Source organism: Canis lupus, chromosome X (assembly GCF_011100685.1).
Source record: "Canis lupus familiaris isolate Mischka breed German Shepherd chromosome X, alternate assembly UU_Cfam_GSD_1.0, whole genome shotgun sequence".
NCBI lineage: Eukaryota > Metazoa > Chordata > Mammalia > Carnivora > Canidae > Canis > Canis lupus.
Window position 1 is genome coordinate 18004870 of NC_049260.1, and position 16090 is coordinate 18020959.

Consider the following 16090-nt stretch of genomic DNA (forward strand, 5'->3'; position numbering starts at 1 on the left):
CTCTTTAGGAAGGTGACTGTCAAGGTCCTTGAATCATTTTTAAAATCACTTTGGTTCTCTTATTGTTGAGTTCCCAGTGATACTTAGACACAGTCACATCTCTTACATGGTCAGCAGCCACAACAACAGAAGCGGCAGCAGCAGCAACAGTGACAAACATACACATGGCAACCCAAACCCCAAACCCTCAGTCTTCTCTCTTAACCCTACATCTCCCTCTGCCTTGTCTTTGCTTTCTGTCTTTCATGGTGTAGGAGCAAAGGGCAGGCTACCCCAAGATGGGCTGCTTTGGCATTAAGATTATTCTGAGCTGAAGGGCTTGAGAGAAACTTTTGCCTGTCCCTTCCCCACAATGAAGAATCTAAATTGGGAGTCTTTCCCAGAGTAAGCGTTATTAGCAGAGATAAGTTTTATTTGAGTGACCCACGGGACAGACATCTAATTACCAAACACCTGCTCTTCTTACTGCTCGGTGAAGTGCATTCCTGAAGTCCTAGGCCCCCTACCCCTTTGTCCTTAGTTTAGAATGACATACAGACCTCATCTGGCCAACCTTTGGAATTTCCACATCTGTGGGGATTTCCCATACATACGCTCTTCAATTTGATTTTCCCCTATTAACCTGTCTCATGTCAGTTTGATTCTTAGTCCAGCTAGGAGGACTCTCAAAGGGGCCAGGAATTCTTGCCCTCTGATGCTAGACAAAGTCCTTGACCGAGTTGTCCACACTCGCTGTTTCCAGTTCCCATGCACCCTTCATCCCACTGAGGTGTGGCTTTTATCCCCAGCCCTCTTTCTCTTCCAGCATCCCCAGTCTTAGAAAATAGCAGTAGCATTCCCCTAGCTGCCCATACTGGAAGCCTGGGGAGGAATCTGACCCTGGTTCCATTGATTTGGTTACTGAGTCCATCTCAAATTAATTTGCCCACTTTTTTCTCACCCTGATTGCCCCTCCCTCATTAGCTTGGGAAGATATTGTTTCATCTTTTATGTGAAGATGACAGGCAGACTGACATGTGTTGCTGTGTGATGAGGTCATAAAAATTTAGAGGTGCTGGTGGCTGAACGGGCATAAAAATCTAGTTGCTGAGAATTTCTTGTCATTTTAACATCCTCCTTGTGTGGGTTTTCTGTTTGAAATTGCGACTTCTGCATCTCTCTGTTGATTCCCTTTTACTTGCCTGGCATTTCCCTTGTTTACGAGGCACACCTCTGTTGATCCTACAAGTTCTGAGATCACAGCTGTCACTTAGCTCTGTGGTTGGAACAGATCATGGACTGTCTTGACTCTTATTTTCTTTATCTGTAAAATAGGTGCCCCCCCCTTCTAGACCGCTGCGGCTCCGCCCTGGCTGCGCAGTAGACTCACCTGGGGGGCTTTTGGGACTCCCAGCCCAGGCTGCACCCTGCAGCAGCGACAGGAGCAGCCTGACTTTCCGCCCTCAGAGATCTCAGTGTGTAGACAAGGTTGACAACCACTGACTTTATCGTTTTAGAGGACCATGACTCTTCGTTTACTGCATGTTTTCAGCCATGCCCCAATCCCAAGTTGAGATTTCCCTTAATGTTTTTACTTAGTTGGGAAAAAATAGCTGTGAAGTTCCCCCCACCCCCTTCCATCTGCTGTTTGTTCTTATTTACATATGATGGAACCCAGCCCACTGATTTACAGTTCTGGTTCTCTTACAACTGTTATTGAACTGAAAACATAGCTGAAAACCTATTAAACAGAAAAAAATTATTTCAAGCTCTGTGCCGACAATTCATTATAGAACCAAGGAGACGTCTAAACTTTCCTTCTAGAATTAATGCTAAAAATGGATTTACAACCCCCTAATCCTAAGTGAAAAATTTAATCCTGGTGCCAAACCTAGTATTTATTCTTTCTTAAGTGTCCTACCAAGAAAATGAAGGCATCTCTGCAAGAGAATGGAATTTGGTGGTGGTGGTAGGGGGTTGTACCCATAAATGGGCAAGACCTCCCACACTGCTCTGTGTGGGCCTCTGAGGGCAGGCGTCAGCATCTCTCTTCCCCTAGTTCTCTCTGCTGACCCATAAACACTGGAAGAAAAGCCAGGGCAAACAGCATCAGTGTGGGTGTGTGATCTTACTGTCAAAACACTGGCACAGGTCCCTCAGGAGTCAGCTTTGCTGTAGTAGCCCCCTTCAGACCTACCATCTTATTTTTTATTTATTTATCATTTAAAGATTTCATTTATTCATTCATGAATGACAGAGAGAGAGAGAGGCAGAGACACAGGCCGAGGGAGCAGCAGGCTCCATGCGGGGAGCCCAACGCAGGACTCGATCCCGGGTCTCCAGGATCAGGCTCTGGACTGAAAACAGGCGCTCAACCGCTGAGCCACCCGGGCGTCCCCAGACCTACCATTTTAGATTTGAAATAACCTAAGACTTTTCTAAACTGCAAGGGAGTAGAGAGGAGAGAAGGAGGATTACAGAGAATGGGCAAGCATTTGGTCTGACCGCTGGCACTCATTTTGGGAAAAGCTAGGGTCCTGACAGGAGTCTGAATTATACTGGGGGAGAGTCTCCTGGGGTGCTGGCTCTCCCTGTCTGTCTCCCTGTTAACAGTGTCTCCTTCAGCTGTTCGCTCACTTGCTTCTGTAACACCCGCCTGAAGCACACAGCCTGTGCTTTTGCGTGTCTCTCTCAGATCCTTATTAACTATTGAAATTAGTTGCCCCCTTGATAAGGATGGCTTAATTTAGGAGCCGGGTCTTAGGTTGTCATGACCTGTGATGACTTCCTTTCTCCACATAATCTTTTTACAACTGGACCATCAAACCATTGTCTGCGAAGGAATGATTAGTTATCTTCTAGTGGTGGCGGGGGGAGGGGGGGGGGGGCGCGGGGAGTAGGGGGAAAGGCATCTTCCCGGGAAAAGAAATGTTGCCAGAGCTTGGAGTCAAGCTGAAAGGAACCTGTTTGCCACCATGTTTGGTGCTGAACTGTTTCTCATGGCCCAGAAAACGTCTGGAGCTTCTTGGTTTTGACCTGTCTCTTTGGATATTTCCTTGTAGATGGAGGAATTGATTGAGGGTATTCGTTGGGCCTTTATTGACATGCTGGAGAAAGAAAATGAGTGGATGGATGCAGGGACAAAAAGGAAAGCCAAAGAGAAGGTAAGGGTTCCTTCTGATTAAAAATATATATGTGACTTTGGTTTAATGGATTTTCATGCTTAATATTGTGTACTTGATTTTTATATTGACTGAGCTCTTGACTCCGAATGGCCCCAGAGTCAGGTGGCTGTTTCGGTGTGAACATACAGATTTCATCACCAGGAGGTAAGAGCAAAGAAGATCCGACTTTCTTCTTTCTTGAACTGCATTTCTAGCACCTTGTGATTCAGCCTTTCCTCCTCTCTTAATTGCTGTTTCTAAGAGCCACATGGCCAGCTGCCCAGCGAATTTTGCCATGGGGCCTCATTGGCTATGGGAGAATGCATAGCAGTGGGGAGCCCGGGGGAGCAGCTGGCAGGAGAGCCCTCAAGGCACGAAGAAGAAAAACCCATACTGGCTGTGTGTCCTTCTGCTCTGGGCACAACATGTGCAAATGTCCTCGGGAAGAGCCTTGCCCACAGCCAAGCAAGTCTACTTCCTAACCCGTCATCTTGCTCTAATGATCCAAACAGCGTGCTTATAAACTGCAGACCAGTAGTAGACCAGGCTGTAGGAATATGAAAATGTTTCTTAATAGAAGTGGACGCTTGGTGGGCCTTGTCACATTTTCTGGTACTATGCGACAAGATGAAGGACTACGTGAGAGAGGTATTAGCAGCCATGCTGCTTCAAAACCAAGAATCAGACCCATCTTGAACGCTAGGTATTCAGGTGGAGCTGGAGCTCAAGTGGGTGGGGAATACCTCCCACATTCTTCATGGACGCTGCTCTGCATTTGGGAGACTCTGAACTAGGAGCATTTCTTCTTCTTCTTTCTTTATTTGTTTATTTATCCATTCATTCATTCATGAGAGACACACAGAGAAAGGCAGAGACATAGGTAGAGGGAGAAGCAGGCTCCCTGCAGGGAGCCCAATGTGGGACTCGATCCCAGGACCCTGGGATCACGCCCTGAGCCCAAGGCAGATGCTCAACCGCTGAGCTACTCAGGTGCCCCAGAACATTTCTTCTTTAGAGAGGTATTTTAAAACCTTGCTGATGGTAGTAATCCCCTGGGCTGCCTAAATGCTCAACAGCTCTTTGGGCCCCTCCCTTGCAAGGTCTGATTCAGTGGATTGAGGGTGCAGTTGGAACATTTGTGACTTTAGTCAGTTTTTATTGCTCTACGGGCCTGGGGAACACTGCTTAGAGTCCTACTGAGTCATGCTGAGTACAGATCTTTTTGCCCTATGGTCAAGAGGGAGAAGATAGGACAGTGAAACTACTCTGTATGGTACTATAATGGTGGATTCATGTTGTCCTACATTTGTCCAGACCCACAGAATGTGTAGCACCAAGAGTAAATCCTGATATAAACTGAATTTGGGGTGGTCGTGATGTATCAATGCAGGTTCATTGATTAGAACTAAGGTACCACTCTGATGGGGGAGGTTGTTAATGGGAGAGGCTATGCATGTGTGGGGTCAGGGGTTTTATGGGAAATCTCTGTGTTTTCTTTTCAATTTTGCTGTGAACCTACGACTGCTCGGAAAAATAAAGTCTATTAAACAAACAAACAAAAAAACAGAGGGCAACATTCTGGGAATGCTTAGCCTTATTGAAATGAGAATGTGCAGAGGTTTAGCAAGGGTGTTTTCTAGAGCTTTGATATTCCTGAAATGGATAAACATTGTTGTAGATATTTTTGTCAATAGACATGAAAAGGCTGTTCACTGTTTGCAGTGGAGAAAGAACTTGGGTGGCCGGGGGTGGCAGGTGTTAGAAGACAAAGGGTAAGTTGGATTTTTTCCCCTCGAGAATCTGTCAGAGCTGTCTTAAGTCATGTAAGGCGCAAGCTGATGAAGGCAGGAGCACGCGGGCTGTGATGAGAAGCTCTCCAGATGGTAGATGAAACTTTTGGCACTAACATATTGTTGTTTTTTGAAGGCTTCATTTATTTGCTGGGCTAGCTTGTGATATCTCGAACAGAATTTGTCTTGCACTGGGCAGTTGAGAACTCCAAATGCTAGGGACTCTTTATCCTAGCCTGACCCCTCGTGGCCTGAGAGTCACCCGTGTGGAGGATGGGGTGGAGTGATGAGGGTTGTGTGCCTGTGATGAATGGATAGATACCAGAGGACTGTTCTGGAGACTGCAGTCAGTTCTTTGGGAGGTATGACTGGTTATTTTAGGGGGAGATCTTCTGAGTTGCATCAAGGAATGGGCACCTTACAGTTGGGTCTTCCAGGCAAGTGGCCCATGGGTCTTTCTTGAAGACACATTATTCTCAGTTCTTCTAATATTAGACATGTTCCTGTTTGCCCCCTGAGTTGCTCTCCAGTCTTATATTTTATTTCAATGAGAGCTGTCACTTTTTCTTCTTAAAGTACTCTTTGAACACTCTGCTTTCTTTGAGCTGAGTTCAACCTGCCAGGAACTCAACTTGTTCCTTGACAGGTACAAATATCAAAGGAAATTTTCCTCCTGGATCTCACCAGGCTCTCTGAGTAAATCCTGTATTTCAGAGTTCAGGGACATTCCTTTATTAAAAGGCAAGAAGGAGGGGATGTTGTCTGAGAGTTTTCAGCACTTTCCCAAGGCATGTCGGGCTCTGGCCCCCAGAAGATGCAGATTTTCTGTTTTTCAAGTTAAATGAACATGTAGTTCTGGAAATGACCTCTGGGCGGAGCTCGTAGACTCACAAAGACAACATGTAGGAAGCCGAAGGCATTTATGCAGCTTTCTGCTCTGGGGTGGTTTTTGAAAAATTATTTTTTTTCTTGCCCTTTTTCTCTGCTGTCCTCAATTTGATTGCCTTTTAATAGTCAACAAGAAAGGAGAGGTTCTGTCTACTAATTCCTTGAATCTTAGTTGGAAATCTCTGACGATCTTAGAGCTTTGTCTTTTTGATACAGAGTAGCCTCTGCATTAAGACAGGATTTGCCTACGTTCGAAGTGGAGGTGAATAATTTGCCTGCACTTCCTGGTATGACTTGGCACTGTTCTTTGGGCATGTGTTGTATGCAGTATATCACCCAGGCGGAAGATTTCTCATCAATAATAGTGCCCACACTGGGCCAGTGCTGAGTCACTTGGCAACCCATTGGGAAAGCTGGAAAAATGTTCTGATTTGCGAGGGAGAGAGGCTATTCTTTGCCTAACCATGAAGTTCTGGACTGCAACAAATGCCAGTACCTCCTGTATTGGGTGCTGACCTAAGTGTTCCCTAGTGCCGGGCCTCCTGAGTGTGGAGGGTCCAGATACCTGCTGTGGCTTGAGGCCTAGCACCTTGAGTTGTGTGGCAGTGACCCCTGGTTTCAAGATGGAAGTGTGGGGATGTGACTTTGTTGTGTTCTTCACTAGGCGTGATTACTGTAAAAGATAAACGAGGATGCCTCTGCTCCTGGGAAGGGTAAATTTGTTATCTCAGTCTCCCTGTCTTGCTCCTCTCATCTCTTAAGGGGTCACGAGTGGTTTAGTGTTGTGAAACTGATGGTATAGGTTTCAACTGGAAATTTAGTATCGTGAAATAAACACCAATTTTTGTTTAGGATTCTGTTTCCTGCAAGCATATGCTTTTACTGTAAACTAGCAGCAAAGGACAGGAAGCCTGTTATTTTTTCAGTTATCATAGATGTGGGATGAGTGTAAGGTGATGGAAATTATTTTGGGGGGTATCTTCTGGAAGATTTGCCTTTTTCAGAACAGAGTAGGAGAATCTCAAGGTCACTACATAGTGATTCTGAGGCCTGGCAGGAAGTGATGCAGCACTGCCTTTGGCTGCCCTAGTGGCAGGAGCAGAGATTCTGCTGGCGAGCTCTGTCAGATCAGGAGAAGCAGCTTCCTGAATTCGGCTGGTCCCCAACTAGAGTTCAGTTCTGTATCCAAAAGCTTTCTGAAATATTTGTTTGTGCTCTTTACTCCTGGGACCTATGTTTGCCTGGCCATCCCTAGGAAAAAAGACCTGGGTGGAAATGCTAGGAAGGCAGCATCCTCAGGATCCTGCGAGTGGCCTTAACCTTGGCCATGGCAGGTACAGAGGATTTCCAGAAATGTACTGTATGGTTCCATCAGCACAGGCATGCAACTCCAAGACACAGGCTTGGTGGGGAAGAGCAAGGGGGGAAGAGTTTTCCTACAGAGGGCCAACAAAAGTGTATCTCACCTCTTTGGCTTTGTCTTCTTTGGGGAGGAAAAATAATAATTCTTTCTACCCCTCTAAGTACTTGACTGGGCCCCTGTAACAAGAGGTAGGTTAACAAGAGAAAATCAACCAGAAGCTTATTACTGTGTATATTTCATACATACATGAGGGAACTCAGAAAAATGAGTAACTCAAAGAGGTGGCTTAGAACCTCAGCTTACATAGCATCTTTAACAAAGAACAAAAAATTTGCAGAGAAATGATAAAGGAAAGTGGTTTTGGACTTCCAAGGGCAGCAGATGGTAGGAAGGTAAATATATGGGAAACTAATGGTAGACACAGGCTAGTTAGTGAAGTCTGGAACGTAGATTAGTCTGCTGATATCCCCAGGCTGATAGGGTCTAAAGTTGTCTTTGGTGAGTCACCTTAGTCTTTCCTGGTAGAGAGGGGAGAGATGCATTAGAGATGCGAATTCCTGCATCCCCCTAGACCTGTTGAGCTCTGGGGTGCTAGTGGGAGGCCCACTGCCTGCTTTGACCATTTTACTGCACATCTGTCTGGCTTCCAACTGCCGGCCCGTGCACATTGCCAAGAGCTTTCTCTTTTCACTGGAACCTGCTAATAGTACTCGTACAGAGGGCCCAATGGTCTAGGGAATAAACACTCCCAGTGACTGATGGGAATTGCTGTGTGTGCCCCCTCCTCCCTCAAGTTTGTGTTCACCATGGGCTCCTGGAGTTTCCCCAGTGGGGTAAGCTCCTCCTGCTCACATGGACAGCTGGCTCCGGAAGATGCCCTTTACTGACAGCCTGCCTTGCTCTGCTTACTTCCCAAGTCCTTTCCTGGTGTTTGATGCTGCTTTCACTTGCCAAATGAACTGCTTGTACTTGAATCCTTGTCTCGGGTTCTGCTCTTGGGGATCTTCAACTAGGGCAGAGAGCCTGGGGTGTGTGCTCTTTCCATCCTTACTGGCCTTAAGGTGACAACACATTTCACTGCATCTCAGTGTGAGTACTACTTCAGTAAATTCAGTTGCACAAACGTTTCCAGAACCAGTGATGTGCCAGGTGCTGGGGCAGGAGCCGCAGATTCAAAGATGATTCGTGGCTTCCTTTCTCTGTAGGGCCTTTCACTGTCCTGGGAGATGAGAGCTGGAACATGGGTGCTGGACAGATGGGGAGAAATTTTAGTTAATGCAATGGAGGGACAAAGTGCTCCTGGCTGTCGCTGTAGGGGAGGAAGATTTTACGGAGCCTAAACCCACGCATGGGGGCACTTGACTTGGGTACTGCCCACTCTGTCCCCACTTCGTGTCACTGCTTATGTTCTTATAGCCTGCGGGTAGGGCTTCCTCTGGCTCTTCCTTGCAGATCTCAACAGCTCTGCACCCAGCTCTCCCTTTCCCTTGCTACCTTCACTCTAGCTTCATTTCACATTTTTGTTTTAAATTATCCTGTGGAAGAAAACACAGGGAGGGGCTTTTGTCACACTGTCTCCTGCCCTTCCCTGTTCCAAATTCAAGGCTCTTTGCATGTGCTCAAGAATGCCAGGTCCTTGCCTCTACTCCATTGCTCCCCCAGGGACACACAGGGGTTGACGGAATAGTGTGTGACATCTCTCAGCGTCCCTCCCCACTCCCTGTAGACCTCGGGCCCACACTGCTGCCATCTTGAGCTAGCTGGCGTTCTCGGGCTCCCTATCTCTGCCCCTGTGCTTCTCCATTTCTCTCACGTGCACATCCTGGCAAGGTAGTAGCTTTCATATTTGTATCTCCTCTCTAACTGGCCTCAACAGGAAGTGCAGTATAGAGGTTAGGCCTACAGACTGTGGAGAAAGACTGCTCAGGCTCAGAGCCAGTGTCTGCCCCTTTTGGTTGTATGATCTTTGGAAGTTACTTAACTTCTCTGACCCTCACTTTTTATGCCTGTAAAATGGGAAGATGAGTGCCTACCTCAGAGACTTGTTCATGCAGGAGTTAATATACTGGAAGTACTTAGAAGAAGGCCTGAAGCATGAGAACGTCTCTCTAAGTGTGTTCAGCTGTTTCTTTTAAGCTGCTGTCCTGTGGCCGGGGAGAGGCTTTGGGTGGGACTGGCTGGTGAGGAGAGAGAGATGGGAAGTGAGGTTCCATGTGTGTATCTGGGTCACTGTGTTTTTGTCTGGGTTGGGAAGGTCACTGACGGTAGACCACGGTCTCTGAGGTACCTCTCACCCCTTAGGTGTTCTGGTGCTCCATGTCAGAACACTGCCCTCCTCCTCATTGCATCCCCCGATGGGCAATTAATAGTGAATGGCCCCTGCTGAGAGGGTGATGGGGGAGCACCCTGCTTTTCTTTGTGGAGTGTGGATTTTCTGGTTTTGAACAAATTCAGCATTATCTTTGTGATACATATTTTGCTTTATTATTTTTATGAAGTTTTTGACTTTAATTCCAGTGTAAACATACAGTGTTCTATTACTTTCAGGTGTACAATGTAGGGTTTCAACAAATCTACACCTTGCTTGGTGCTCATCATGATAAATGTACTCTTCATCCTCATCACCTGTTTCACCCGTCTTCCCACCCACCTCCCCTCTGGTAACCCTCGGTGTATATATTTGAAACACAGAAGCAAATATTTGGTGTAAGGAGTTTGATACATATATTTATCAAAAGCTTGTTATGCCTGATACCTTATTAGAATGAGTTTAATCGAATTTTGGTATCCTAGAGCCTCATGGAAGTATTGTTTTGTGTGATGCTGTAGCTGATTGGTCTTCACACTTAAGGTGCACAGCAGCATCTGGAGGGCTTGTTAAACCCAGATCGTCAGGTCGCACCCCAGAATTTCTGAGTCTGGAGCTCTGAGGTGAGGCCTCAGAATTTGCATTTCTGACAAGTTCTCAATGATACCGTTGGTCTTGGGCCAACGCTCTGACAACTATTGGTGATCATAGGTGAAGATTGCCTTATCCCAAGGCTGTGTTACTAGAACTAGCTAACATCCATTAAATGGTTGTTTTACCCCTTACAGGAATCCCTTCTCACATTTCTCACAAGGCAGCGCCCTGAGTATCAGAACCCACCCCGGGCCATCTGCCCCACCAGTGTTGTGCCTGCTGAAAAGTCCTTGTTGCTAGAGATCCAAAGGCTCCTTCTTGGTCATTTCTAACCCTTGACTGTCCCAGGAAGTAGGCAGGAATGAGTCTTCCATGGAGAAGCCATCTAATATCTGAAGATATTGAATGTGTTTCTATTTCAGATGAAATGTCTCTAGTGTTTCTCATGAATTAACAAACATTATATGCTAGGCTGGATGTTCTAAAGGCCTTAGAAATATTAACTACTTTTAATGCCATAATATCTGGTATGAGGCAGGTCACATTTTTTTCTTTTACAGATTAGGAAACTGAAGCACATTGAGTGCCAGCAGGTTTGCCCAAGGTCATACATCCAGTAGGCAGAAGGGTTGGGACTCTGTCCTTGGTGGTCTGTTCTGGGCTTTTATCCACAGTGCTAGTGGGTCTCTGCAAGTGTGGTCCGCAGACCAGCATCAGCATCACCTGGGAAGTAACTAGAACTATAAGCCCTCCAGGTGATTCTCATGCAGCCAGTGTGGGAATCACTGCTCCGCACTGTGGTTCTGATGCTTCATCCTGCTGGCTACTGTCCAGGTTTCACCATCTTTTTTTAAAGCTCAAGTTCAAAGCTGAACACAATATTCTAGATGTAGTCCAACTCACATCACACAATGGGAATATTACTACTGCCTTTGTTTTGCATACAAATTATATTAAAAAATCTGAAGTTTATATTATGGTTATCTTTTCCTCTCAGCCATGTCACTGTTGGCTCATAACGAATTTTCAGTCAGTTAATTTCTAGGTCTTTTTTTATCCCTCAGGAACTGTTGTTAAGCCCTGTTGCTCCAGTCCTAATCTTGGCTTTTTTTTAAAACCCTCATCCTAGAACTTCATATTTATTCTTATTTTTAGATCCATTTACCTTTGGTTCATGGCTCAGCTTTTAAAAATATATATATATTTGGATCTTCTGTATGTTTATTTTTGTTATAAAAATCTGTGCTCATTGAAAGTATGAGCACAATTTTTGAAACTTTCACAATTTTGAAAGTAAAGCATAAAAGTAGAAAGAAAAAAATTCTTGCTAGTTCTATCATCCAAACACAACCACCACAAACATCTTGATATATTACTTGGGCTTTTCCCCTGTACATAGGTTTGAATAACATTAGATATATATGAATTTGATTTCTTTTTTCTCGTTTATATTATAAACCTTTCTCCTGCTACATAGTTTTTATAATAGAATTTTCACTATTATTGAGTATTTTTCCTTAAACAGTTCTCCATACTGGATGGTTAGGTTGTGGTGTTAATGATATTATTACGATAAACATTTTGTGCATAAGTAAAGCATTCCCTAAATTCCAAACTAACTGCTTAGAAAGGGATCTTAAGAAACTGTTAAGAGGGGCAGCTCTGGTGGCTCAGTGGTTTAGCGCCGCCTTTGGCCCAGGGCATGATCCTGGGGGCCCGGGATCGAGTCCCATATTGGGCTCCCTGCATGGGGCCTGCTTCTCCCTCTGCCTGTGTCTCTGCCTCTCTCTTTCTCTTTCTCTCTCTCTCTGTGTCTCTCATGAATAAATAAATAAAATCATTAAAAAAAAACTGTTAAGAGGATGCCTGGGTGGCTCAGTGGTTTAGCGCCTGCTTTCAGCCTAGGGCGTGATCCTGGAGTCCTGGGATCGAGTCCTGCATCGGGCTCCTTGCATGGAGCCTGCTTCTCCCTCTGCCTGTGTCTCTGCCTCTCTCTCTCTCTCTCTCTCTCTCTCTCTCTCTGCGTCTCTCATGAATGAAAAAATAAAATGTTTTTAAAAAACTGTTAAAAATCTCAAGTCTGTTACTCCGTGTGTCAACTAGTGTCTCCACCTCTAAATCATTCATTATCTGAGTAATCTGCTTTTTTATTTGATTGCTTTTCTCGGTTATCAGTGAGCATGCTTACAAAATGGAGGCAGAATTGGTGTCTTTGCCTATCCTTTGGAGACTCCTTCTAGATTCATTTACTGAGCAGATTCATGGAGAATGGTCTTTTGTTAGGCACTAAGTAATTCATTAACCAGTAGATTTTTAGTCCAGTTGTTCTACTTTGAACAACTCTGTGGAACTGTCATCGACTTCCTCCTTTTTGCCTGCTCAGAGATCATGAGCTATTTGGCTGTGACTTGATAGAACCCAGTTATATTGTGTTTAGGGATTCGTTGATTTACTAGTGTTCTTTTTTATTTTTTTAAAGATTATTTATTTAGTTGAGAGAGAGAGAGAGTATTCATGAGCAGGGTGAGGGGTAGACGGAAAAGGGAGAAACAGACACAGGGCTTGATCCCAGGATCCTGAGATCATGACTGGAGCCAAAATCAGATGTTTATCCAACTGAGCCACCTAAGTGCCCCTCTAGTGTTCTTCTAAAAAACATAGAAAGCTAATGAAATTGAACATTCACTGGGCTCCCATTCTTTCTAAGGTCTCGTGTGATCCTCAGTACAGATTACATCATTCACTGGGGTACAGCCAGCTCTTCAGACTCCCAAACCAGAAATCTCAATCTTCCCTCCCAGCCAACTGGAAGCACTCAAATCCTGTTGAGTCTGTCTTCCAAACAACTTTTAAATCTTTATCATTTCTGTTTCATAGTTCTTTCCTCCCCTAGCTTCTCATACTTTTTTTCTTATTTTTTTTTAAAACTGAAGTAAAATTCACATAAAATTAACTGTTTTAAAGTCTACAGTTCAGTGGCTGTTAGTACTTACACAATGTTGTGCAACCATCACTGCTATTTAGTCCCAAAAGGTTTCTGACTCTTCAATTGAAACTCCATACCTTTTGGTAGTCACTCCTCACTCTTGCCTTCCCCCCAGCCCTTGGCAACCATCATTTGGCTTTCTCTCTATAGATTCACCTATTCTGCACATTTCATATACATGGAATCATAGAATATGTGGCCTCTTATGTCTGGCTTCCTTTTTTATCTTTATTTTTTTTCTTTTTAAAAGATTTTATTTATTTACTCGGGAGAGACACAGAGAGAGAGGCAGAGACACAGGCAGAGGGAGAAGCAGGCTCCATGTAGGGAGCCCAATGTGGGACTTGATCCCGGAACTCCAGGATCACACCCTGAGCCAAAGGCAGACGCTCAATCACTGAGCCACCCAGGCGTCCCTTATGTCTGGCTTCTTTTACTCAACATAATGTTTATAGGTTCACCCATGTTGTAACATATATCTTCTCATCCTTTTTAATCCATTTCCTCATTTATAGTCTTGGAAAGAGAATAACGGAATATACTTTTTTTTAACATTTTGGATAGTGAAGTCTTTCGTGTCTTCTCTGAACTTTTGAAATAGCATCGTATGTTTATTTATGACTAAAAAAACTCTAAAATAGAGATTACTGAGTGGAAGTGACCCCTGTAAGGGAAGAATTATGGCTGGCTGGTTGATTTTTACAAGCTCAGAACGTAACATGGCCTGGCATGCCCTTCTGTGGCCCCTGGGCAGGCGTTGGTAAGGATCATGGCTCCACCAAACACATAGACAAGAAGCACATCTTTTGAGGACGTGGTTTCTTCAGCCATGAAATGAGAACAGAGATACTATCATTTTCACAGAGTGCTTGGGAGGATTAAATAAGTAAGGTATGTACAGTGACTGGCAGAGAACAAATGCTCAGTATTAGTAAGATGACATTTTCATTTTTTTCCCTTGAGTTGCTTTTTTATTTCCTCCTCACCAAATAATGTGATGTGCCATTACAGTGTCCTAAAATTGGGAAAGAGAAGCTGATGCCAATTAGATTGTTTTCTTTGGGGGTGGAGGTACAAAGTGGACTTTTACTGACTTTGTTAAAAATTTTTAAACATCTTATTAAATTTTTTGATGTGCACAGAAGTGTACCTAACAAATCCCCAGGTCCTCCTCAGCCACCTCCACCAGCCTCTCACCAGTGTTTGTCATTCTGACTTCATACACTCCCCCACCCCACCTGTTTGGATGCTTGAGAATTCAAAAGCTAATCCCTGACATCATTTTACTATAAACACTTCATTATATATCTCCAAGAGGTAAGGATTCTTTTTTACCTAAGTGCAGTACTGTGAACATACCTGCCAATATTAATAAAAACTCACTAATTAGTAGCCTGTCCTTATGCAGTTTTCTGTAATTATCTAAAAAAATGTTTCTTTTTTTAAAAAAGTTGGTTCAAATTACTATCCAGAGTGCACATATTGCAGTTAATAGGTCCATCTTTCAAGGCTTCAAAAACTTTAAGAGCTTCCACTCCTGTTTTATCTGGGAGTTTTATTTCTTAAAAAAATTGCATCATTTGGTAGAGTTTTCAGCAATCTTGATTTGGCTGATTATATCCTAGTGTTTTCTTTTAACATGTTCTTCTGTCCTTTACATTTCCTGTTAATTGAATCTAGAGGTTTGATGAGATTCAGGTTCAATTTTCTTTTGGCAGGAGGACGTGGCGGGCCCTGCTGTGTGCTTTCCCTTGCAGCCTACCGTGCAGAGGCTGGTGATGATGGGCTTCCCCACTTCCTCTGAGGAGCTTGATCAGTGGGTTTGGGTGTTGTTAGCCTGATTCTTCCATTTTAACTTACCCATCAACCTGTCACCTCACGCAGTGATCTTCTTTCTCCACCGTGTCTTAGGATCACCTAGGAAGCTTTTAAGAAAATCCTAACGCCGATGTGGCACCCCAGAGACAATGGCAGCCAGACTCCCTGGGGTATCAGCATTTCTTTAAGTTCCTCAGGAGATACGAATGTGCATCCAGGGTTGAAAACCACTGTCCTAATTATTTTCATGGTCACTGATAATATTGCATAGGTACATGAGTTCATTAAGTGTTGCAACTAGTGATTTTCAAGTTCTGTCATTCTGTCTGCTGGAATTGTTCTATAGAAAAGATTTTCTCTTATCCACAACTTGAATATGCTGATGCAAAGTTTATACTGACATAAACTGCTGGAAGGCACCAAAAATGTCTGTCTTTATTGATTTATATAATGAGTTAGTCCTTTAATATCTCTAAAGGTGCCAGAGCAGATTTAAAAAAAAATCCCAGGCAGCCCCGGTGGCGCAGCGGTTTAGTGCCGCCTGCAGCCTGGGGTGTGATCCTGGAGACCTGGGATCGAGTCCCACGTCGGGCTCCCTGCATGGAGCCTGCTTCTCCCTCTGCCTGTGTCTCTGCCTCTCTCTCTCTGTGTCTCTCATGAATAAATAAATAAAATCCTTAAAAAAAATCCCAGTATAGTTAACATACAGCGTTAGATTAGTTTCAAGTTTGCAATATAGTGAGTCAACACTTCCATACAATACCCAGTGCTCATGATGACAAGTGCCCACCTTAATCCCTGTCACCTGTTTCACACACACCCCCTCCTCTGGTAACCATCAGTTTGTCCTCTACAGTTAAGAGTCTGTTTCTTGGTTTGTCTTTTTTTTCTTGGTTTTGCTTCTTATATTCCATATATGATTGAAATCATATGGTATTTGCCTTTCTCTGACTTATTTCACTTAGTATAATACTCTCTAGATCTATCCATGTTGTTGCGAATGGCAAGATTTCATTCTTTTTTTATGGCTGAATGATATTCCACTGTGTGTGTGTGTGTGTGTGTGTGTGTGTGTGTATACCACTTCGTTTTTATCCATTCACCTATCAATGGACACTTGGGCTGCTTCCATTATTTGGCTATTGTGAATAATCAGTAAACATAGGGGTACATATATCTTTGAATTAGTGTTTTTGTATT

The 16090-nt window shown here is 44.1% G+C and overlaps 1 protein-coding gene across 4 annotated transcripts in view; it reads left to right on the top strand.

The window, feature by feature from the left end:
* The window catches only part of PHEX (phosphate regulating endopeptidase homolog X-linked), a 209933-nt gene that overhangs the window by 100053 nt on the left and 93790 nt on the right, over positions 1-16090 (top strand). For all 4 annotated transcript variants that reach the window (XM_038587067.1, XM_038587065.1, XM_038587066.1 and 1 more), the window contains one exon: positions 3042-3143. In XM_038587067.1, coding sequence (XP_038442995.1) covers positions 3042-3143 — 102 coding nt within the window. The remainder of the gene's footprint in view (positions 1-3041; positions 3144-16090) is intronic.